At 35.5% G+C, this 25,036-nt stretch overlaps 1 protein-coding gene across 2 annotated transcripts in view; it reads left to right on the forward strand.

Moving 5' to 3' along the window:
• Window positions 1-25,036, forward strand: part of LOC120628642 (transducin beta-like protein 2) — a 148,525-nt gene that overhangs the window by 51,156 nt on the left and 72,333 nt on the right. The window contains exon 3 of one of the 2 annotated variants that reach the window (XM_039897177.1): window positions 9,937-11,264. The exons of the other annotated variant lie outside the window; for it this stretch is intronic. Within the exon in view, the coding sequence (XP_039753111.1) occupies window positions 9,937-11,099 (1,163 nt within the window). The 3' untranslated portion in view covers window positions 11,100-11,264. Of the gene's footprint in view, window positions 1-9,936; window positions 11,265-25,036 lie in introns of those variants that run through there. 2 annotated transcript variants of the gene reach the window in all.

Genomic DNA, 25,036 nt, shown 5'->3' on the forward strand with positions numbered 1-25,036 from the left:
TACGACCTTTATCCCAAATCACTTTCTACTATTGTTATATACATTAATAGCTGTTGCCCGAGACTTCGTCTGCTTTTGATTTTGTTTTTTGATGTGGAATTCATTTTAGTTGTAGATCTAAAAAAAATTAAAGTATTTAGTATCGCTAAGCCTTAAATGAGGGGTTTGCTGCTGTCCGCTGAGGAGTTCAGTCCTCTATCTCCAACCACAGTCTGGGCAGAATTAAACACATATACAATTACCTTTATAGTACAAAAATAATTATTTAAATCGGTTATAATTTGTCGGAGTTATGGTGTTAAATTGTCAAACACGAATTCTCTCTCCCAAAGGAACTGAGCTTAAAGTAGGGATAAAAGTATCCTATATTACTTCTAACACTTCCAAGAATATGTGTACAAAAATACATCAGGATCGGTTAAGTAGTTTTTGCGTGAAAGCGTAACAAACAAACTTACATTGACATTTATAATATTAGTAGGGATACTATTTGTACTTGATTTAATGTTCTTCGTTGCAAGACTTGTTACCGTTAAATAACTTTATTTTCTTTCACAAAAATTTCTTTTTTTTATACAAATAAATAAATTATGAATAGTTTTATTTCAGGGAACTTAATTTTAATAACACCTCTTGTGGCTTGTCATTATGTGTTCGATTTTGAGCTTTTTTCTAGAGAACTAAATCACTTTTCATATATTTTCATTAGTTTACCTATTAAAAAGGTTATTCTCTGTTAGACCTGAATACTGTGCAGAGCTATAATTATTTTTATCCTTATGCAAACATTTATTAGGCTTTGTTTTTAAACACGTTTTCATCCCTGTGTTACTTATTTCTTTTTCATGTAACTTCAGTTGTGTTGAAATTATGTGAAACCATACTTGATTAATAAGTTTGTAGCGTTGTGGCGTTAAACGTGACCCATTGCTAAATTGTTTTAACTTTTATACAAGGTACGAGTTCTCTATCGATCTTTCTTGGATTCACGTTTCTTTTATTTATAGAAACTGTATAGGTTCAACCTTTGTATTCGATTTACCAATACTTTATAAAGCTTTTTAGTTGTAGACGAGCATTTTGCGACAGAGATCGCCCAGGGTAGAACAGATACACTTATTTATGCTGCCAAGTGGAATTGCTTTGTTCCGGTCTGAAGGGCATGGGTACCGGTGCAATCACAGGCACATGACACCTTCGCCTCAGGTTAATGGACACAGAGCGACAGTTTGCAGAACGGTTTTCATGCATCTTCAGGCGGAAACACCTCGCAGGCAGGAAGGTTTGCTCACAAAGGTGATGATTTTCTACTTACCATTAGATGTTGCATCTGCTTGGTGCATCTATAATATTGACGTAAAAAAAAAAAAAAACTTGCAAAGCTTGTTGTTTTTTTTTAAGTTCAAATTTTCCAATGGAGCTAAAACTTCTAAATAAACGGTTAGTTTAGATGACAGTGCATTTTTAGTTACGTCATCAAAAATTCCATAAGGCGAACTCATAATTTTAAAAATACAAGAAAAGCATTTACCATTTATTTCTCTGGATTGCAGTTATATTTGATTTAGATTGCAGAATATGTTAAAGGTACAAAATAATATTCCGTAAAGTATAAAAAACGATTTTTATTTTATTTAGCTTTTAAGTAACTAAGTATATATTCTGGTCTCGATCTTTATGCGCCAGAACATTGTGTAGAAACATTACAATATCATGTTACAAACATTAATAGTGTAAAAGTTTCGCCTCACGAAATAGGCATACAACCTACTTTACTTAACCATACTTTCAATTTGTTTTGTAAGTTAACACTTGTTTATCATTAGGGACAAAAATATCGGTAAAGTATATGCATACATAATATTCGGTTTGGAATACTATTATAACTATGAACTATGATAAAGTATGATTATATTTCTCCAACTATTAGCTGAATATTAAATGAATGTTAGCAAAACAAAACCAAAAAGTATATAATTGTCCAAATTGTATACTTTGTATAAAAACATTTCTTTATTTATGTGGTGTACAATAAAAGTATATTCATTAATTCATTGTCCAATTGCGGATTGCTCATTTTTTTTTGTATTAATTTTTAGTTCAAGTCGAATTTTGTATACTATTATTTTTATAAAGTAGTTAAGTAGGTAAGTGTTTATGAACCACAATTAATTTTAAAACCAAAATGTTCCAGCATACTTTAGTTGCTTATTTGTACTTTATTTTGTCGCAAGTTTGTTCTGGGCTTCTTCTTAGATGAATGAATGAATGAATGAATACACGTTTATTGTACAGAACATAGAAGATGTGTAAGGGTCTAAACTAATAAATAAAAAAGAAATTATTGTGTTGCTGTATGACTTTATAAAAATAGTATCGGCCATCTATAAGCGGTTTTCAATTATATTAAAACGTAATATGGTAAAGGAACATGCAATATGCATATTGTATTTCCGCTTTGTTTTAAATATAGTTGGTTTCAAATGTTCCGGTATTAGTCGTAAGCTAGCCGTGGCCTACTGACCGCGATCTGTTGAACATCTAGCTTGTTATTTCTATAAGAAAACCTTTTATTTTTTACTCTGCTGTTATTGTATGCATAGACAAAGAATGTCATTCTCAAAGTTATACAATTGCAGAAGCCTTAAACTATTTGTGCCGCTATGTAACTTTTATCACCCTTGCTTATTTGTAGTATACTAAATAGTTCTCGATAGAAGCTTCCTACAATGTAATTATTACCATCCTTGAGGAAAGCACAAAAAAATATCTTCTACAGCTTTATCAACTATCTGAGCATTGGCGAAATAATATCCAAATAATATACGTGTAATACTAGGCTGTTAGACCAGGTTTGGACTGTTAAAGACTATTGATGAATACTTATTTAAATTATTAATATGTTATGATAAATGTTAATGTCAAATCGAAAATAAAACTAAATTAAAGATTCGTATCAAAGAAATACTTAATCCAACGAATGATATAAGCGCTCGCGGTATGGTGAGCTTATTTATATTAATGTATATAAACTTTGCCTTTACGATTATTATCAAGTTTATGTTAATGACCCAACACTCCGAAGCATGAAAGAAAGAAGGCTAAAGACGACGTTGCAAAGATCTATCCATCCTGTTACCGACTTTGACATGCTTTCAAACTTCTGAGTTTCTTATATTGCTTATGGCTCTTCAAAAGTTTCATAGGTATAAACATCGACCAAATGTAAACGTTAACTAGTAGGCATATGAAGCTCGAATTAAGAAACGACTTCAATCAAAAAAATACTCCTGAGACACCTGTCCGAATGTCTAAAGACGTGTGAGTCATGAATTTACTGTAAAGACATAAGCAAGTCGGGCATAGCCCGTAGTAAATTACCTACATTGATTTTCCCCAAAGAGAACTGCTTGAATTTTTGCTTAGTAATTTTTCCATAACTAGTATACAGTGATTCATAGATGTCTTTATCAAAGCTTATCCTGACTTTGTGCAGTGCAGTTTTTTTTTTACAACCGCAGGCCTCAGCTATCATCATCATCATCATCATCATAAAAACGCAATACCGGCCCACTACAGGGCATGAGTCTCCTTCAGCAATCAGAAGGGTTTAGGCTGTAGTCAATCATGATGGCCAAGTGCGAATTGGTAAACGCCTTTGAGAACATTATAGAGAACTCTCAGGCATAAAAGTTTCTTTACGATGTTTTCCTTCACCGTAAAAGCAAACGATATTTGATTGCTTCAAAAGCACATACAACAGTTTGAGGTTCGTGCACCGGGTTTCGAACTCGACTCCGGAAGTGCTCACCGCTAGGCTATTACCACTTTTTATTTCATATAATCGCATGTAATATAAATAGTATAAACAATTGACGAATGTCAGGATTTGTTATTGGACAAGAACTATTATTGAGTTGATTCATGTTAAAGCATTATTGAAATCTCAGCAAATATTACGTACTTTGATTATAACTGAAGACTAATAAATTACTCATTAATGTCACAAAATTCAGATGAATTAAGCAAAATTGTTGATGTGAGCGTCGGTAATTACTCATAACGTTATGCAGGTATTTACAATATTATGTAGTCATTACTCATAGTAGAAATCGCGTGAGAGGTTCTTACACTAACGAAGTTCACTGTAAGAATTATACATTGTACTGGTAATGTTGAAATAATCACGTGGGGAGTATTTTCGTTTTAAGAATTCCCTATTCAAAATTAGACCCCTCAAACTGATTTTTTTCTTCCACGCACTTGAATGAATGAATGAATATTCTTTAATTGCACACTACAAAAGTACATAAAAAAAGAAAAGTATAACAGAGCCATGTATACAGTTTGGTGGCCTTATCGCTTCATAGCTATTTTGCAAATGGTTGTTCCCTCAAAACTACGATTTGGGATTGTTCAAGATGCGGATAAACAAATTCCACAAAATCCAACAAAATATTGTAGCTGCAGATGTTCAGGGAAACGGTTATAACTTAGCACAATATGATCATCAGCAGCATTATCTTGAATGTCGCATAATCAATGAAATATCTGTTACTTCGGTTTAATTTTCTAAGGATTAACTCGATTGTGGTGAAAATGATCGATTTTCCGAGTGTAGTTATCATCATATGCGTGTAAGGTTGTATTTGAATTTGGTTTATGGGTAGAATTTCTCATGACTACGGGACCCACCTTATGCATGTTCTTATACCCGCTTAACCAGTTATTTATTATACAACACTTCTTATAATAAAGTTTCTGCATGGTCAATAATTAATACTTAGCAACAACACAAAATAAACAATGCGAAATTGCAATTTTTGTTTACGTTTAGGTACCGTTGCCGGGAAGTTTGTTTATAAAATTGAGTAATTTATCTGCCGTCATGCGGACTTGGAATTTTCTCACGCTGAAATCTTGATTTCCTATGGTCAATTTAATTTTTTTTGTTTCATCGTATTAAGTAACACTTATCTGCGAATAGATCATTTTGATGGTGTCATTTAAACAGTATGGGGCCGGGCGCGCGATCGGGTGTGTAAATTCTTTAAACACAAATAGTTTATCTGCTGCATTATACTGGAATGCTATGTCGTTTAGCAGTATAACTGTATGTCTTTTCCGGTAGGCCTCCCGCAATAGACCAGCCCCCGTATTCAATATGTTTTCTCACAGTTGGTGAGCTGTTCTGTCATTAAAATCGCATATTTAGACATAGCGAAAGTAGACTCCGAAATGTATATTGAATTTTAAAAAAGTTACCAGAGCATCGTAGTTCATCAAAACCTGCCTTAAAAGGCTTATTCGCATAGATGTCAGAAGTAGAAATTAAGAAACATAAATTAGAGTTATGATAGTAAAAGTAATATATATTTTTTTATTTTTTCAATTATAATTACAAAATGAGTAAATAAACGGTGGCTTAGAGCCACATGACAGCATTAGAGAGCGTCATGCCGTTTTCTATGACGGCATAGGTACGGGTGGATTTTACCGCCGAGGTCCATATAATTTTTTTTGCAATAACGCTCGTAGGATTATATGCCAAAATTGTGGAAAAAACCAGACAGTGGCGCCAGGGAGACCGTAGAAACACATTCTTAATATAATTGAATGAAGTCTAGGTAGGCAATTAACTACGTACATTGGCGAATAGGATACCGTTCGGCGACTCTGGTACGCGCTCTGACATCGATTCGAAGGTTATCGCCGGAGTCAGCGACCAGCCGCGCCTACACGCGCTTCTGTATACAAACAATCGCCTCACACATGCGCGTGTGTTGATGAATCTTAGGGCCAAGACTAAAAAAGTGTTACACTTGGAACATTCACTTGTGATAAGGTATTAAGCGTCTCCAAAGCAAAAGGCGTTTATAATTCAGTACGCTCTTTTTATTGTATATATACCGTTTTATAGGCCATGAAATATAGGCTGATTAAATAAATCTATTATATATGTTATCAAAAGCTCTATAGAGAAAGAAAAATGTTGTACACGTATTTCGAAGTCGAGAGATCTCTCTTTTTTTAATATTTTTTATATTATAAGCGAGTTTAATTTATTTTGTTTAGTAAACACGTATTACCACAAATCAATTAAACTGGCTTACTTTTCTGATTTTCCCTTTCATATTGCGTCTTTTAATATACTTAGATTATAAGTTTCAAAACCACTGCTTGTATACAAAATGATACGACCAGGCTTTGCGTCTCGCTTTTTAAAATCCGTACCAATTGTTTTAAATGACGTGTTGTATTATTGACCTTTGGGTTCATAACTTCCTTAATAAATACAATTAATGTGGATTTGGCTATTTTTAAAAACGAATTAATAGCAAGAACCGCTTAGTACTATATTAAAACATACACATTAAGACTCATAGACAAACAGTCTTTTTATACTATGTAGCAACAGTGATGAATGGTGCTAAACTGTTTTAAATTTTAAATCTATGCAGACTTTCATATTACCAGAAAATTACGCAACACGTTTATAATACTGCAGTATATAAAAGATGGAGGATTAAAATATAAATAAAACATATAAACGTGACACCATGTCTGCTTTCTTGGAAAAAATTTGTGAGCGTCCAATGTGCCCGTAATACGTGACACTTACCTACTCTTCGTAACAAAGAAGAGCTATTAAATAAGAGTTAATAGTTGAAAAATCCAATAAATCAACAAAGTACCTATAACATTGAAAAAAATAGTCATATTAGAGCTTTTTGTGAAATTCTGTGCCAAGTAGGATTGCTGCGGTGGGATTACAGGCAAAACAGTTGCTCTTTTTAAAAGTCTGTCAATTTTTTTTTTTTTTGGAATCATTGGCAGCCCTAATGTAGTGAATTGGACTCTACGTAAACGGGTCAGCTCTCATTGACTGGTATCTTGAATAAACTAGTAAAGCAACTACGGCTAGCGCGTAACTTCGCAACAAAATACAGTTCATTGAACACTTGACTTACACATAATCGAGTAAAATCCTTGGCGGGCGTCCAATGAACTGTGAAAGGGGTACGTGAGATCGAACGCCTTGATCGCTGCCTGTATGGAAACGGATGTACACTTGATAATTAAATATATAACCGATTGTTGGTCCGTTGTTGCGGAAATTTCTCTTATTCTGATTATCGTTATATGAAGCAAGGTAGGTAGGTATTAGATATTGTTTAGTTATTGTATTTATTTCAATTAATTATTAAAAAGAAACCTGCTTTCATAAGTATTTACACAACATTAGAGTTTATCGACGGTGAGTTATTTAATAAATTTAAAAGAACATAAAAGAGGAAGTTGTTTAAAACAGAGAGTGGAAAAGAAAAACCGACAACCTAATATTTCATTAATTGACTGAGTTGCAGTTGGTTGGTTTAATCGTTCATTTTAGTCTGTAGAATTTTTAGAAAGGAATTTAGTGATTAGATTTCACCCACCAACCAGCTCTATTACGGGTTGCCGGGCTTTAACCATTACCATTACTTGCTGGTGATAAAACTTGTATTGACGAATACGTGCCCTTCGAGGGACTCGTAGAATTGGGCTTACCTTACATTGCCGAACGTAACCGTGAATCTTATCTACATATAACTATTGCCCAATTTCGGCTCATCATTTTACCGTCGAGGAGTTATTGAGACATCACTCATAATTCTGTACCTACCATTTTAAAAATAGAACATGTTCAATATGTCGAAGTAGGTCAACCCATGCGAGTACGATATGCTCAAATTAGGTTAAATGTACGTACGCACTATGTTACCGTAGCTCCGGTTTCAATATATTTCATAGAAGTATGTTATGTTAAGACGCGCGATTTTCGATGACGTTGGTGTTTAAAACGAAACGTGTCTTCTTTAGCGTACGTGACCCAAACTGCGTCCTGGGCTTCGATAAATCCTTCTTTGTTGATGTAATAAACTGCGCAGTATATGTGCCTCTGGCCTTATTACTTTCTCGGATGCATTAAATCATGTAAAATCAATGGCACAACGTGCAATAAAGTTTCATTATGCCGCAGGGCAATATCCGCCCTTCCGTCCACTTTTAGCGCGTGCTATATTAAGGTTTATACACCTACGTACTGTAAACACTAGCCGTCTCTACCCAGAACTTTGTCTGTTCAACCTACGATGTTTGTTTAGAACTTAACAAAATTATACGTGGGTTTTCTTATAAGGAATTCTGTTTCAAGGAATGGTTTTATAAATTATATAATATCGTTCTTAGATGACTTATGTCCCACTGCACGGCTAACATAAGTAGGAGACATAAATTTTATTCCCCGATTATATACACAGACAAGGGATAAGATTTACCTGTCCACCTGCCAAAGCCGGACAGGGTAAAGGAGAATTAACCTCCGTTTGACATTATACGTGCACCCATGCTTGGAGAGTAAATAAAACTAGAGGGGATATACCTTTTTGTTCCTGCCCTGGTCGTGGACAAAATGTCTTCTAGCCATACTAGCAGTATCAGGCACAGATATTCTCTCATCGGCGAGTTTAAAAATTCTCGACCAATATACTGGATGCCTTGTGTGAGAATTTATAAATATAAGATCGGTAAACGTATGTATGTACAAAATCTAACAATAGGTTCTCTGAAAACGCGTAAAGAGTACAGCTCCAACAAGTCAATGCTTCATAAGAAAATTAATCTGGGATGGATGGAATATTGATAGAATGCTTTTTTAAAACTTATATTAAAATAAATAATCACAATTCGATTAAAATTTACGGAGATATACGTAAAAACTTATAAAATTTGGATATTTATCTGGAAACGCTTTTTTATTTTAATTATACATTAATAATGTTTATTCGTATGCATACGTGTAGAACCGCTATAAATAAATGTAAGGTTTTAATTTGCTAATGTAGAGTCATGGAAACTCATCTTTGTTATCGTCCATATGTAGAGGATGTACACAGCACTTCCTTAAATGATATTTCCTCGGTTCGTTGAGGTAAACTGTCAGATATTTATCGATTCTCTTTATTTACACCATTTCAAATGTCATAAAAACAACGGAAGTGCTGCGTATAGGGGAAAAGCTAAAAAAAAATCTTTGCACATCAATGGTACCTACCTATGTACCCAATTAAAATTGATAACAAATTTGTATTACTAAGTTACGAAATGTTTTCTAAAAAAATAGTTTAGTTTATTTTCGTATTATCGTTAGATAAAGACCTATTTTGCTAATGATATTTCATTAGATACATTTATCTATCTTAAAAGAAGTCCCGCTGATAACTAATTTTATTCTATTAAAATTAAATAACTTTTGACTGAAAAGTGAGTATTTTCAATAATATAAAAATAATTTTCCTTCTCCAGACGATAATAAGACCATTGTCGATACACTTATACATCTCAGTTTACAACATCATATTCAAGGCTCTAGGCCAAGGTAAAGTCTAACAACATACAATTATTATTATATTGCAGTAGGAAGAAGCATAGAAACGTAAGTCTCTGTAAATAAAAATGTAGGCAAAAAAATGCTCCGCCAAACAAAACATAATGATAAGCTCCGAACGAATCAGCTGATGTGAGTAAACAAAGAACCATGCGTGTTTTAAAAGCAGTAGGCGAAGCCGTAAGCGTGTCGAATTGTTCGATTCTAGGTTGTCATAATAGGACTAATTGTTTTAACTTATCTTTCACAGAAAGTAGTATTTTTATTGTTTAGAAAAATGAGAATAGGCCGGTCGATTGGCATGTCCCGTTAACGAACGCGCGCTACCTACGTGACGTATAAAGCGTGGGTTGCCCCACCAGCGCGCCATTAGTACAGCGCCCGCGCGCGCGATTGCACGTATTTACCGATTCCGGCTCCGCGCTCGCTTTCTCGACTCTATGTGTATACAAGCCCATCAAGAAACATGCAATTTTGTACTCATTGGCACGATTGGTTTTATCAAGAGACCAACGCGGCGGTGGATCCTGCCAGCGCAGCAGCACGTCGGCGCCGACCCCGCGATCGACGCCGCCCCCCGGCCGCGCCGCCGACGCCGTCGACGCCGCAGAGGATCTCCACCGAAGAACTAGTGGAAGCCCTCCGCCCACATCTGCTCTCGCCCAAGCGGATGTGGGCGCTAGGCTACCCCCTGGAGATAGAGCCCAACTCGTCGAAGGCCGTGGTGTATATCAATCCGCCGCCTCGGCCTAAGCTACAGTTTACCTCTTTCGATGTAAACGCGCCGGAGTTTGTGCCCGGCTGCTCCCAAAATGACAGTGGGCGAGGATCCTGGGGCTCTACGCCTCGTTCCGAAAGTGACGAAGAAGCGGATGCAGTGGAACATTTGTGTGTGCGTTGTGATAAAATGTTTCGAATGACGAAAGAAGGTGAATATGTGCTTGAACAATCTTGTGTATATCATTGGGGTCGCATCAGCGGCGACTCCCGTCACACTTGCTGTAACACGTCGCTGGGTTCTAAAGGTTGCAGCACGGCTCGATTTCACGTGTGGAGTGGCACGAAACCTGGAATGAACGGGCCTCTCGAAGGATATGTGCGTGCACGGTCGCCTCGAGGAGGCGTGTACGCTATCGACACGGAGATGTGCTATACCACCGGAGGACTAGAATTGGCTAGTATAGCGGTCATAGCGGCCGACGGCCGACTCGTTTACAGATCGCTAGTTAAACCTAGTTCGCAAGTACTCGACCACAACACCCGCTTCTCAGGCATCAGGCCGCGCGACTTGGCGCGCGCGACTAAGACGCTAAGAGATGTTCAGAATGATATATTAGGATTTGTTGGGAGCGATACGATTCTGGTCGGGCATGCATTGGAAAACGATTTACGATCTTTGAAGTTATTACATAGTGCAGTGGTGGATACGTGCGCGCTGTATCCCCATTCACGAGGATTCCCACTGAGACGGTCCTTACGCGCTCTTTCCGAAGAACTGCTAGGGCGAAGCGTACAACGAAGTAGCTCTGGACACTCACCGCTTGAAGACGCTCGTGCTGCCATGGATCTCGTTTTATTGAAAGTAAATTCAGAGCGTGCACAAAGAACCCGTACTACGAATCAGCTGCCCATTTTGCAACCATACGATCCCTTAATTAGTTCCGCCTAAATTTCGAGTGATAAAAATCCTATACGACTTGTATTATAAAAATACTGTTGACATGTTTTGTGGACGATTCTCAAGATTCTATTTTATTACGTTGACGGAGTGCGCGTACTGTGTATGTGCCTTCGAATTGCGGGATAGCAATAAACGTAATATTTTTTTTCTAAACTCTGTGGTTTTCTTTATCCCTTTTCGAGTAAGTAAGGTTTTCAATTATAAGTAATATATCATTTAACAAAGCTACTGAAGAATTTGGTCCCAGAAAAATGCCAAATATAAAAGATACATAAGCTTAGAGGCACAACGGTAAAATTATGAAGAAAGTATGTCACAATTAATGCAAACCTCATACGATTTTATGTCTCCGTCATATGATAGAACACTTTCACTGCGCTGGATTTCACTCGTACATAACTAGCGATTGTTAACAGCGCATTGGGTAAGTGGTTGACATACTATTTACAATTTTTTTAAATTGCTTTAATTTTTTGAAGAATTAAATTAAAAGTTAGATAAAAAGAAATAATTATACATTATTAAAATATATGAAGTCATTTAAGTTTTTAATACTTACGGCTACGTGGTATTTCCGAGTAACTAGTGATTTTATTCATGTTATTGAGAATGAATCATGAATGTCTGGGTCAAAACTCAGTGTGGAGGAAAATGACATCACGTAACAAGATTTAAGGCACACGCCGATTAACTAACATATAAACAGTGTTATCTATATGTAACACAGAATTCTGTTATTAATCATGTTCCGTTCTTTACCTTGCCAAATGACTAAGCACCGGTCGTTGGAATTATTGTTTTTTCTCTTAACTGAGTCAGCGACAGCTTCGCCGTTTCTAAGTAGCACGTCTTTACCACGCGTCCATCCTCATATAATATTACAAGAAAGTTTCATCACACGTTAGTCAGTTACACTTTGAACAGCCGTACTCATAACGTATAATGTGGAGTTTTAAGGCAACTGTTGTGCAATTATAAAGCCTTAACGAACGACCGTGTATTCCAAGCTTATATAATCCGCTTACATAAAGTAATGACGTAACGAATCATGTAGATGTAGATGAACTCAATGACTTCCACCTTGGACTTAGTGTGAAAACTTTTTCATTCAAACATATTTTTTTCAAATATAAAATATATTTGTATATTTCGGGACCACCAGCCGATGTCACCAGGCAATAACAGGGCTTAACACCTACACTTCAGTTTGATGGACACGGGGTGGCAAGTTGCAGGACATGTTCCTAGCATGCCCTGAAAAGTGTTGGTCTATTCAAAGGCATGGTTTCCCATTTAGCTCAAGTGGGGCATCTGTTTGGTCCGTAAAATTAATACCTTAATTTTTTTTTTAAATACCAATTATATAATCTCCTTAGTAAAAATACAATTGCTCCGATACGGAAGCTTCTTCGTGGAAGTTGATTTCTCAACGCCTATCTAAAAGCAAAGTGCAATTGTGCGTTTTAAAGTCATTTTGCAACGTGCCTCGATATCATTCGATTAATTTGACTTTGGAAAATGTGGCAATGTGTGGCTATGTGGCGTTGCGTATATATTGTTTACCTAAGGATTTGAGTGAAACCTTTTTTATATAGACAGAGACTAGAGTGTGTGTTTGTGTGTATGAAATGTCTATCAAATTAGGATAAATCTATTAATGATTCACGTGTTTGAATCTTTTAGTCATTCAAGTCAATTGTATTATTTAAAAAGTAAGTGAATTTATAATTTATCGATATTACACCTCACAAATCTCTGATGAATAAAAAATTAATGAACTGTTCATTTCATATCAAGAACATACGCAAAGTAACGTTTGATCGATCTATGTAATAAACAACATTATTAAGATGAAACAAAAATAACAACAAATAAACACTGTACAAAGGGTTTATTTGATTTCAGAGTCCTATTTTTATTACATGTTTTAGCCGTACATTCTGATGGATTTGATTTAAATTCTGTTAAAATTACAACAACTCAGGGACGGACCGATATAGACGGACAGGCGACGGGATGGAAGGACGGACGGGCAGAAATGGCTCAGTAATTTGAATTCTGTTGCCACCCTTCTGCAACGGAATCCTAAAAAGCTGGTGTTTTCGAGAGCGAATTTCATCATAAATGAGACAAATTTAACCTACCCATTGTGGAACAAGTTATTGGCTTTTGGCATTTTGAGACTGAATCGAATGTCTTGAGAGTAATGCCCTTGCGACCGGACGCAGACGTATTTTGTTTACGCCTCGTGTTGCTAAAATATTTACGTGTTTTATCTACATTGTACCGATTTTGGTATGTGTTGTGATAAAATTAGATCCAGTGCACAGTTAAGTGATATCAGAGGTATAGTTTCATGTGTATCATTGGGACTGTAATAGTTCTACATTTCCTTGTTTGATATGGAAATGATAATGTGTAATCAGTTAATGCCTCAGATTTCTGCTCTTCATTATCTTATCTGGTGTTACAACACACGCTTAATTGCGTACTGTATATTCGTGAGTACTCGTTCTAGCTAATTCCTATTTTAAATGTTTGACTAATACAATTATGTGATTCCCTTTGCGTAAAAATATTGAATTTAGTATTTGTAAGACTAAATCGAACTTGCATATAATTTAGTGTGTTTAATTGTTTTTCTGTGACTTTGTGCTGAACTATAATAATTAGAGCTCTGTAATATTTATGCGAATAAGTGTCTGAAACTACCCGTCGGGTTTGATTTATTATGCTTGCTTATTGCATTTAATAGTCCTATTAATATTTGCGTAAAGCGTATAATGTCTCTCGTAAGAATTCCAATCGAATTCCCAAAAAATAGCGCTATTTTTAACTTCTTTAAATTTTGGTGCAAGTATGGGATGAGTGTTTGTATGAAAGTCCGTAATATTATTTCCGTTTAATATAGTTAAAAAAGGAAAAATACATATTACTGGGTTCATAAAAATTCCATACCTACGAGGGGTTAATAAGGGGTTATTTTTTTACTAATTTTATGAATTACTAGTCCGATTTATAAATCTTTTTTTTATTAATTTGCTCCGCTTTTATCGGTTACAAGATATATTCTAGGATGTTGATGTCGTAAAAGAGCAACCGTTGTGTTTCTTACCGGCTTCTTAATGGTAGAATCTGCCTTCCGAACCGCCGCTGGTTCACTGAAGACATGACGTTTTAAAATTAGTAATCACATAGATGAATTACATAGTGCTTCGAAAACTGTCCAAACTTTAATTTTAGTTACGATACGAGTAAAACATCGAAATAATAAGGCAACCAGATCATAATATCTTACGTTCCCAAGAAATTACTCTATGAAATTGATACTCGCATAAATTATTTAACACTATGTCATTCATGTATGTAAACAAATAAATAGTCAAGCATTCAATATCAAACACGAAATGGTTAGTCATTCATGTTACTGAGAAAGAGAATGCCACTATACCAACGCCACGTCACCGGTCGAAACTCGAACTAACCAGCTGGCATTACCCAAACAGTTACGGTAAGTATCAAGTAAGTATCTATAAGATATCGAAGACCAAGACGAACCTACGATTGCACATAAAACTATTAATGACCTTCAGGCTCAATTAAGTAGTGCTGAAATGGTATCCACAAATAATTTATATGATGAGCTGCTTGCTTCATCCTCTACTGAACCAATGTGCATCGATCTGACTTGTGACAGCCCTTATGTCCAAAAAATGAAGCCACAACATATTCATCCATATCTAAATAGTCACAATAAATTAAAAAAATATATAAAAATTGGTAAAATTATCAAAAAAACTCAAAATTTAATTAAAAACCAGCAAGCAAGTACCAAAAACCTGGCATTAAGGAAAGAAAGGGTATTATTATTGAATAAGTTAAAAAGCTATTGTTTCTCACTTCAAAAAACAACAGCAAAATATGATACAGATGTCCAAAACTTGAATGATCAAATTAAACAGTTGGAAGATTCCTTGACAACTGTCACTTCCAAATATGAGCTGTCACAAAAGCAGATCCATGAGCAAATCCAGGCAGCTGATGAGTTGTTAGCCCTAGGAACGTATAATATGGCTCGTTTTGAGTCTTTAACAAATAAATGTCAATGTACTCATGACATACCTATACCTAGTCAAGACTGTAGTAATATATTCACTGACAATTTGGATATTTGCCCAGAGAGGTCTGGAAATGCAACACATGTTCCTGTATCCTTAAATTCTACTTTATCCGCTAAACCTAAAAAACAAAGTATAGTAATATCTGACAAAATAGGTAGAGGTTTAGGTCCTATTATGAATTGTTACCTAAACCACTCAGTGACAAATATATGTTCACCGGGGGCTAGTTTTGATTGTGTCATTAATAGCCTAAATGAAAAAAATCTAGATAGGCATACAAATGTTGTCTTATTGTTAGGGGACAGTTTCAATGTCAAAAAGCATCAGATTATAAGATGCATTGAAAAATTACTGCTTTTAAATAACAAAACTAAATGTAAGTTTGTAATGTGTGCCTTTCCTTATTGTGGCACTCTAAACTCAAAACAAAATGAACATATTTATAAATTAAACTTATTAATCTATAATTTGACATACCGTCATAGCGACGCAATTTTTTATTTTGACATTAATAAATTCACGTCATCATTTGTAATGACAAGAGATAAATTGTATCTGCCTAAAAAGTGTAAGCAGCAGATAGCGTTTTTACTAGCTTATAATTTAAATGATACTGTTACAACTGTTGTAACAAAGTCTATTGACACTTTTACAAATTGTACTTCAAGTACTTCTATTTCTATTACTGACCCTAGTACTTGCGCTAGTACTATTAAGAAATTTAATAATGATTTAAACTAGTTAATAAGACAACGGAGGAGCTCTGCCATATGAACATTGTACACCAAAATATACAGAGCTTCACCGGCAAAGAATTAGAAATAGAGCTGTTTGTGGAGAAACTCAATGTACATATTTTGTGTATAACTGAGCACTGGCTCACTGGTACACAAGTAGCAGTAAACATCGATAACTTTATATTGTCAAGTGCGTTCTTCAGAAGGACTGCAATTCACGGTGGATCTTTAATTTTTGTACGTAATAATATAATTTGTAAAGAACGAAAAGACATAGTTGGTCTTTCTGTTGAACGCATTGCAGAACTGTCTTGTGTGGAGCTGGAGCGATTTATAATAGTGAGTGTATACCGACCCCCTTCAGGTGATTTTAGCGATTTCGAGAATGTCATGGAGGATGTACTAAAGCGTTTGTGTCTTTCTACTAAAAAAGTAATTGTATGTGGCGATTTCAATGTCGACATTTTACTAGAAAATGCAACAACTGCTAGATTGCTTAACTTATTTAAATGTTTTAATTTGTGTCACACTTTTAGTGAACCTACTAGAGTAACTGCAACTTCAGCATCCTGCTTAGATAATATTTTTTTCAATTGTGACATTTTAGATAAAAGAATAATTAATAATTTAAGGTCAGATCATTGTGGTCAACTTATTACTGTTTTAAATACTATCAATAAAAGCAGACAGATTATAAAGTGTAGGCCAATAACTAAGACTAAATTAATGCGATTCAAACGTGAAATTACTGCGAAAATCCCTGGTATTGCGTGCGAACATTTTCATCCGGACAGTCTTTATAGTGCACTATTTAATACTATAAACAACGAATTTAATAGAGTATTCAACTTTAAGCACATCAATGTCAGTAATAAATTAAAATTTAGTGACTGGGCTACTGTAGGTATATATAAAAGTAGGGAGAAGTTGTATGAGCTGTATGATGAAAAACAATTTAATCATACTCCAACTTTCGTAGAACACGTAAAAAAATACTCTAAAATATTTAAGAATGTTTGCACTAATGCGAAATCGCTACACATTAAATATAGTATAATGAAATCTGATAACAAAATACAAACAACCTGGAAAATAGTTAATTACGAGTCAGGAAAAACTAAATCTCGTGATGTGGATTTTGAACTTATTGTTGATAACAATAAAGTGACGTCTGACAGGGAGGTTGCTAATACTTTCGAAAACTTCTTTCAGAATGTTCCCATTTTGTTAACAGATTCTCTAAGCTCTTCACCAATAGCAGCTCAGCGTATATTGAGAGATAATGTTAAAGAGTGCAATGTTTTATTTAATTTTAAACATATATCTGCAATAGATATTGTAAAGAATTTCAGGTTATTAAAGTTGAAAAAAACCGGTGATCTGTGGGGTATGTCGGTGATGGTCATTTCTAACATTATTGACGTTATTGCCCCTTATCTAGCTGTAATTTTTAATGAATGTGTTGATATGGGTATTTTTCCGAACCTAATGAAATGTAGTAAATTAATGCCCCTTTTTAAATCCGGTCATAAAAATGACCTTAACAATTACAGGCCTATTTCAATCTTGCCAACTCTTAGTAAGGTCTTTGAAAAAATTATACTTTATCAACTTTTAAATCATTTTAATGTAAATAACTTACTTCATCCGGAGCAGTACGGCTTCACTAAAGGTCGTAGTACAACGGATGCAGGCGCAAGACTCATAAAGCATATTTACGATGCCTGGGAACGTTCGCAGAATGCCATTGGTGTTTTCTGTGATCTGTCCAAAGCATTCGATTGCGTTGAACACAAAACGTTGTTATTAAAACTAAGCCACTATGGCATCAAAAACGTTGCACTCAATTTAATTGCCTCTTATCTAAGTGATAGAGTTCAAAGGGTATGCGTAAAAGACATAAAGTCTAAGGGATCATCTGCCTTAATGGGTGTCCCACAAGGCTCAATTTTGGGTCCCTTATTGTTTCTGGTGTATATAAATGATCTGCCACACCATGTCAGGGGCACTTGTGAGATTGTACTGTTCGCAGATGATACATCTCTCATTTTTAAGACTGATAGAAACAAAGATAATTTTGACGACGTAAACCGTGCTTTGTCACATGTGTCAGACTGGTTTACTGTTAATAACTTACTTTTAAATGCAAAAAAAACTAAGTGTTTGAAATTTGTTTTGCCTAACGTAAAAAAAATTGATAAAAACATCATAATAAATGGAGAAACACTTGAAATAGAAAACTCCACTGTTTTTCTAGGAGTGACCCTAGATTGTAAGCTACAGTGGGGTACCCATATAGAAAGCCTAGCGAGTAAACTCAGCTCAGCTGCATATGCAATCAGGAAAATTAGACAGCTTACCGATGTTGAAACAGCTAGGCTTGTTTATTTCGCATACTTTCACAGTATTATGTCCTATGGGATCTTGCTGTGGGGAAAAGCTGCAGATATTGAAAGTATATTTATACTACAGAAAAGAGCCGTACGATCAATATATAAACTTGGATCACGCGAATCGCTTCGTGAAAAATTTAAACAAATAGGTATTCTTACAGTAGCTTCGCAATACATTTATAGTAATATAGTCTTTGTGAGGCAAAATATTAATCTTTATAAATCAAAAGCTGAAATTAACAATCGACTTACCAGAAACGGTCATAAATTAGTGATATCTGCATATCGTCTGCGAAAGGTGCAGAACTCCTTTGTGGGGTTGAGTATACGCTTTTACAACATGATTCCTAAGGAAATTCTTGACCTACCAATGCATACATTTAAAAAATGTGTAAAAACGCATCTAGTACAGCGAGGTTACTATACATTTGATGAATTCCTCAATGACAAGGTAGAATGGAAGCAGCCAGCCTCGCTCTCATCTCCCGCAAGATAGCAAAATGATTGTAAATGTTGATGTTGGAAAAGAGCAACTACTGAGTTTCTTGCCGGCTCTTCTCGGTAGAATCTGCTTTCCGAACCGGTGGTAGAGTCACACAAACATGCATACTTGACGTTTCAAAAGTGCTTATAAAGTAGGCCTACTTGAAATAAATGAATTTGAATTTGAATTTGAATTTGATATTTATATCGGGAAACACTGATATCTGACATCATGTTGAAAATTACTTAATTCAAATTTACGTTAAATATAAAAAGTTAGATAAAAGCCATAAAAGTCGTATTCAATCTGATAATAATGGTGTACAAACTTTAAATACTGGAAATGTGTTATTTGAATGAACATTAATAATTAATAATAACCAGGTGAGATTGCAGTCAAGGGCTAACTTGTAGTAGTTCTACACACTAGCGCCCACAGTGCGAAGTGGTTAAGGCCGTAGTCCACCACGCTGGCCCAGTGCGGATTGGTGGACACACACCTTTGAGAACATTATGTAGAGCTTAGGCATACAGGTTTCCTCACGATGTTTTCCTTCACCGTTGAAGCAAGTGATATTTTAATTACTTGAACATACATAACTTATAAAAGTTAGAGGTAAGTGGATTCGAACTCGGCCCCCCGAAAGTGAAGCCGAGCTCCTACCCAATGCGCTATCACGGCTTTAAAAAATACTACAGATCAAAAAAACTAATTTATCAACAACAGATTCATTTTCTTAATTAATGGCTTAATTTAATGCTTGACTACGTTTTCACTTTATGGAATGTGATGACGCGGTCTTAGAACGCACTGAAATGGAAGAGGTGGATTTAAAGGGGGATTGACGTTACGCCTTGCTCACGAGTATTTCGTATTATCGGGATACGAAGTGACTGTTGAGCATAAATTAATTCATACACAACATTGTAAGTAGAAACGTGCGGGGATAAGGCCACCTGAGTTTCTAAGTGTAACAGTGCAAACCCGCCTTAATTTCGACCGTGTCTGGATCGGCAAATATCTAGACTAGATTATTATATTATAGTATTTTAAATATGGATATGTTTAGGTGCGTTATTTTCGATTGAGAAATACGTTGCTTCACTCGCTTCTTATTATTGTTTCCGCACAAACATAAAACACGCTCTTAGATGTTCAGCATAGCTAGCACGAGTAGGAGAAATATTTTTCTCAAGGGGGAAAAGGAGAAATATTTTTCTCAAGGGGGAAAGGACAACATACAGGATTATCTTCTACTACAGCTTTATTAATTCTCCGAGCACTGGCGCAGATGTGGAAATAATATTGTGTTTATCTTCCCCTATTCCCTTTCGCCGTGCTTTGGTTGAGGTGGATACGTTAGTTTTATCCCTTGATATAATCTACCTCCTAAAGCTAGCCGTGCAGTTGTGAATTATTTAGACTAAGAAGTTTCGGGGGTACTAAGTTGTTTACTTAAAAATCAATCAAAATGTATACATACAATATATGGTCGCTTCAGCAACCGATTAGTATGTTAACCAATGTTCGGTCATCTCTTAAAAATAGATACGTTAGCTTTGCGCGACTAACGGGCTAAAAGTTGGCGAATTTCTCCGATATAGATCAGGGAATTTGCGCCGATGTATGTTACGTAACTTATGTTGGTTGCAAATGGTTATAGTGGCCGAGCTATTTTAGTTTCATCAATCATATGTTACGTAATTTCGCTCCCTGATATAAGGTCGTAACACGCGTAGAAAATGTAACGGGAATTTTCTCGGCCGGACGGTTTACTCTATGCTAGGCATGTTTAGTTCTCATCCCATCGGATGTTACGATACCGTTATATACGTAGTAGGTACCTCCATACGTATGAAGGCTGCACTACATAATTGACTACAATGGTTCTAGCTTTGACGAATTGATATCGATTATTTGTTAAAGGTCAAGCTATAATATTGATTTCTGTAACACTTGTTCATATTTCACAAGTAAAAAACACAATGCCCTTATAGAAAGTTTTATAACAATCCTTTCGGAAGGATGAGGAGAAGAAAGAGGCAGAAGGTCCTCCATTCCAGTCCTTCCTTATCGTCCTTCTTTTTTAAATGATTTGTATAATCATTTTTTTCTCCAAAATGAATCAATTTTAGGTTTGGAAAAATGACTGAATAGACTTTACGTAAAATATCTGATTAATGCAGGTGTATGCTTTGTATCGACTTGAGAGTACTCGAGGGTACCTCTTTTTTAACTAGCATTGTATACCTGTATTAAATATGTATATACCCTGGTGGGTATATACATATTTAATACAGGTATACACTACTATATATAATAGGGTAACAGACAACTCGACGAGTAAGCTAAGTTGAAGTTCCAACAAGTGGTTACATAGTTCGGAGCATCTTGGGTCAAGGTCCCGAGGTGCTGATATGGCCCAGCATTGAAAGCATCATGGAATGGCAGTGTTGGTAGACTGAATGACGACACGAAGCAAATCAAGCCGCTGACACAAGCGATATCAGACCGTAGGGTTTAGCAATTCCTCCAAGAAATCTATGCCCAATAGTCATAACCATTGCGAAGATGATAAAACATAGTTGGTATTTCAATTAATTTTTATTATCCATCTATCGAATTGCAATGCTATATGATAATTACTAATGAAACCGCGGCTAAGGAAATGTATCATTGTGATTTATCAGTACCAAGATAACTCGCAACTTATCTTTGGAAGTGGAATTTATTTCACATAGGCACTATAAATGTTGTATTAGATACAGTGCTATCAATATAAAATGACCTACATTTTACTAACGCTATTGTCATGTACAAATAAACAATTAAATGGTGTAGATTGTTAGACATAGATTTGTACATTATGGTGCTAATTTTGTTGTAGCTATAGGTACTTATCAAAATCTGTAACTAAACTAAAATCCCTTTTACCTGAAAATGAAATGTTGCGAGAAATGTGGCGCTACTTCGGTTTAGTTCAGTTAAGTGTGGAGTTGATTTTTGGTCGGCTCCTTTCGCTGTAGAATCTGCTTTCCGAACCGGCTGAGCTAGCGGTTCGAATATCGTATATTCTGAATGATCTATTATAAGTTTTAGCTCAATGTAAGTCTAGGTCTCGATATTGACTCCTACAATATCAATATATCGATCCTTTTTTTCTTTCACTACAAGTTATCCTTCGACTGCAATCCCACCTGGTGGTGAGTAATGATGCAGTCTAAAACGGTAGAAGGCTAACCTGTACACCTGTAACAGCAGGTAGGTATAGTATGAAACCCAAAACCCTAATCGGTTTCTACGCGACATCGTACCGGAACGCTAAATCATTTAGCGGCACGTCTTTGTCGGTCAGGAGCCACGTCCGAAACTTCCCACCAGACCAGACCAGACCAGAAAATTTAGAAATTATTAATTCCCAAATTGCCTCTGCCATGAATCGAACGTGGGAAACTGGAAACCACAGCGCTCACGCCTGGGAGAACGTCTACTGCAACCCTAGCAATAATACTTGTGTGTACGCGTCTTCGTCTGCATGCGGTTTTGAATTATTATTTAATTATTTATTATAAAGAAATCCAAATAAAATTTTATGCATATTTGTTTAAAAAAAATATTATATTAGTATGGAGTATTAATTAGTAAGGACTACGGAGAATCGATGCTTTATTTTTTATAAACTTTTATTGTTAGAATAATAATTACGATATTGTACGATAGATGAACATAAATAATATACCTATATTTTCATATTGCCCCAGATTGACTTCGGAACGTGGTTGAAGCGTTTTGCGTGGGTGTTACGTGGGAAAAGGATATGTACTCACTTAAACTCATCGATCTGGAATTCTAATATTAAATGTCGATACAACAGGTAGCATGAAATCTTAATAAGGACCTATCGGGTGTACTTAAATCTTTTGTTTTAATGTTCTACAAATATAAATATATAATTTATTTTAAGTATTATTCAAAGGCTCTTTAAAGATAACTTGCAGGCGAATGAATGATTGCGGTGTGAGTGCGGAGTCGCCGATCAGCTCGTGATGCCTGCAGTAGACCGGCGCGGCTTTGCTTGCGCGCCCGCACTCTCAATGAGTATACAAAGAAGTTTACTCAGTATTAACTCATTGTATATAAGCTGTAACGCAGGTTAACTTAGCCCAAGCCTGTAATTATTCTAAGCTCTAGCCTAGCTTTCCTATGACAGGAAGCCTGAAAAATGGGGTGGGTGATGTTGATTATACCTACCACTGAAAATAAGCCAACTGTGTGCTTAGATATGGAAAAAGAGCAACGGTCGACGCTTTTTCAATATGTAAGCACACAACAATCGATATTCCTTCGCGTGTGTATTGAAAGCGGAGACAATTACTTCCAAGCAACTATGTTATTAAAAATTATCGATTGCAATTTTACATTAGGTACGCTACAACCCTTAGTAACCGAACAAGAAGAAAAGCCAGAAATAATCCTAAACGAAAACAAAGTAGTGAGTGGGCAGGCGAAGTGTCACGGTGGGTATACTGAGTTACATACGTGGGTAGACTAGCGGCTAAAAGGTTTTGTGGAAAAAAAATACTTATTTCGTAGGCGAATAAGTCGCCGGCAAATATTATAAAAGCATATGAACTCTACAAAGGACGTGTATATACTTTTAGCAGATAAAACACAGCTGCCACTTGAGGTTACAATTTTTATAAGAAACAATATGTTTTTTAACTGACTCCCTTCGTTATTTTTTATATGTATCAAAAATAACGAAGGAGTCAGTCTGCCATAACTCCGACATTTATAGAAGGATTTTTAACTTATTTCGAAAGAGGTTTTATTCTGAAATGGTACCATTTTAATTACATAATATAGATCTGGCGAATAGTTTCGGACACGGAGATTTTTTTGCGACTGAAAGCGATTTGTTGCACATAGAATTCAAACTTGATTTATTTAACGGCGACTTTTTTTTTTTTTTTTTTTAAATTAGTGTTGTACTGTATTTATATTCATACACAAGTATCATTACTTGGTGCGAAATGGGTAACAATGCAAGGTAATTTGACCATGGAGCCGCGAAGCCCGCCTCCGCGTCAATACTCTTTCACAATAAGTTGCACAAAGTTAACCGTTTCGTCATCATTCGACACGCCTACGATCCCTCCTTAAATACTGTGACACGGTGTCACACATTTACTGATGCAGACATAACACACTTTGAACAGTTGGAAAACTGTCTTAAAAGAAAAAATTGTGTAGGAGTAAAATAAGTGTACTTGAATAAGTAAACTGACAATTTATGTTCGGGTTCGCCATTTCGACATAGTTACGGGATCGCCATTCCAGCATATTATTGAGTTCATATTATGTCTTGGATATGTGGACACATGGGTTTAATCTCTCATAATGATTTAAATACAGAAGGTTAATAAAAAAAAATTTGAGGGAATTTAATACATACTGTTGATGATATGTAAGTACGTCTGTTCACCTCGTTGGGGGTCAATGCCCTAATATTTAGAATGATCTTTCTATGAATTAACCAATTGTTCTGTACGAATCTACCTACAACTCTCAGCATTTTTTATTATTTATTTGGGTACTACAGCAACTATTTTAAAAACCAACGATACGAATTTATATGCTTTCCTGTATTATAAAACTACTTACGGCCCCGGCATATAAGTAGATCTTTAATATATTAGGGTAGGGTATTTTATTACAATCACTAGAAAAAAATTAAATAATTTTTATTTATCAACGTTATAAACATATTAAATAAAGTATATAATGAGTAGCAAAAATTTAATCCAAGGTGTGCCGTGCCGGTGCACACCGCACGTTCGTATTTTTACACTGCCTTACATCTTTAAACGCAGCAATCATATTTTTTTTGTTTAATATATACTATGTATATGTTTATATATATACGTATTTAATTGTGACAACTATATATATAAATAAATACATATATATAATTGTCACCATCCTTCCTTTTCTTGCGGGGGTCGTACGAGGCGAAAGGGAATATAGCAGAGAACGGGCAGTAGCGTCCTCTATGCTACTACTACCAGGGGCGTGCACTAGGTTTCTTACCAGGGTATGCATAAAGCGGGGAAATTGCATAAAACGGCAAAAATCCTCCTCCTATACGAGTTATATATAAATTGTAGGGTATGCAGTGCTTTTGTGCGTA

This window comes from Pararge aegeria, chromosome 13 (assembly GCF_905163445.1).
Source record: "Pararge aegeria chromosome 13, ilParAegt1.1, whole genome shotgun sequence".
In the NCBI taxonomy this organism is placed as follows: Eukaryota; Metazoa; Arthropoda; class Insecta; order Lepidoptera; family Nymphalidae; genus Pararge; species Pararge aegeria.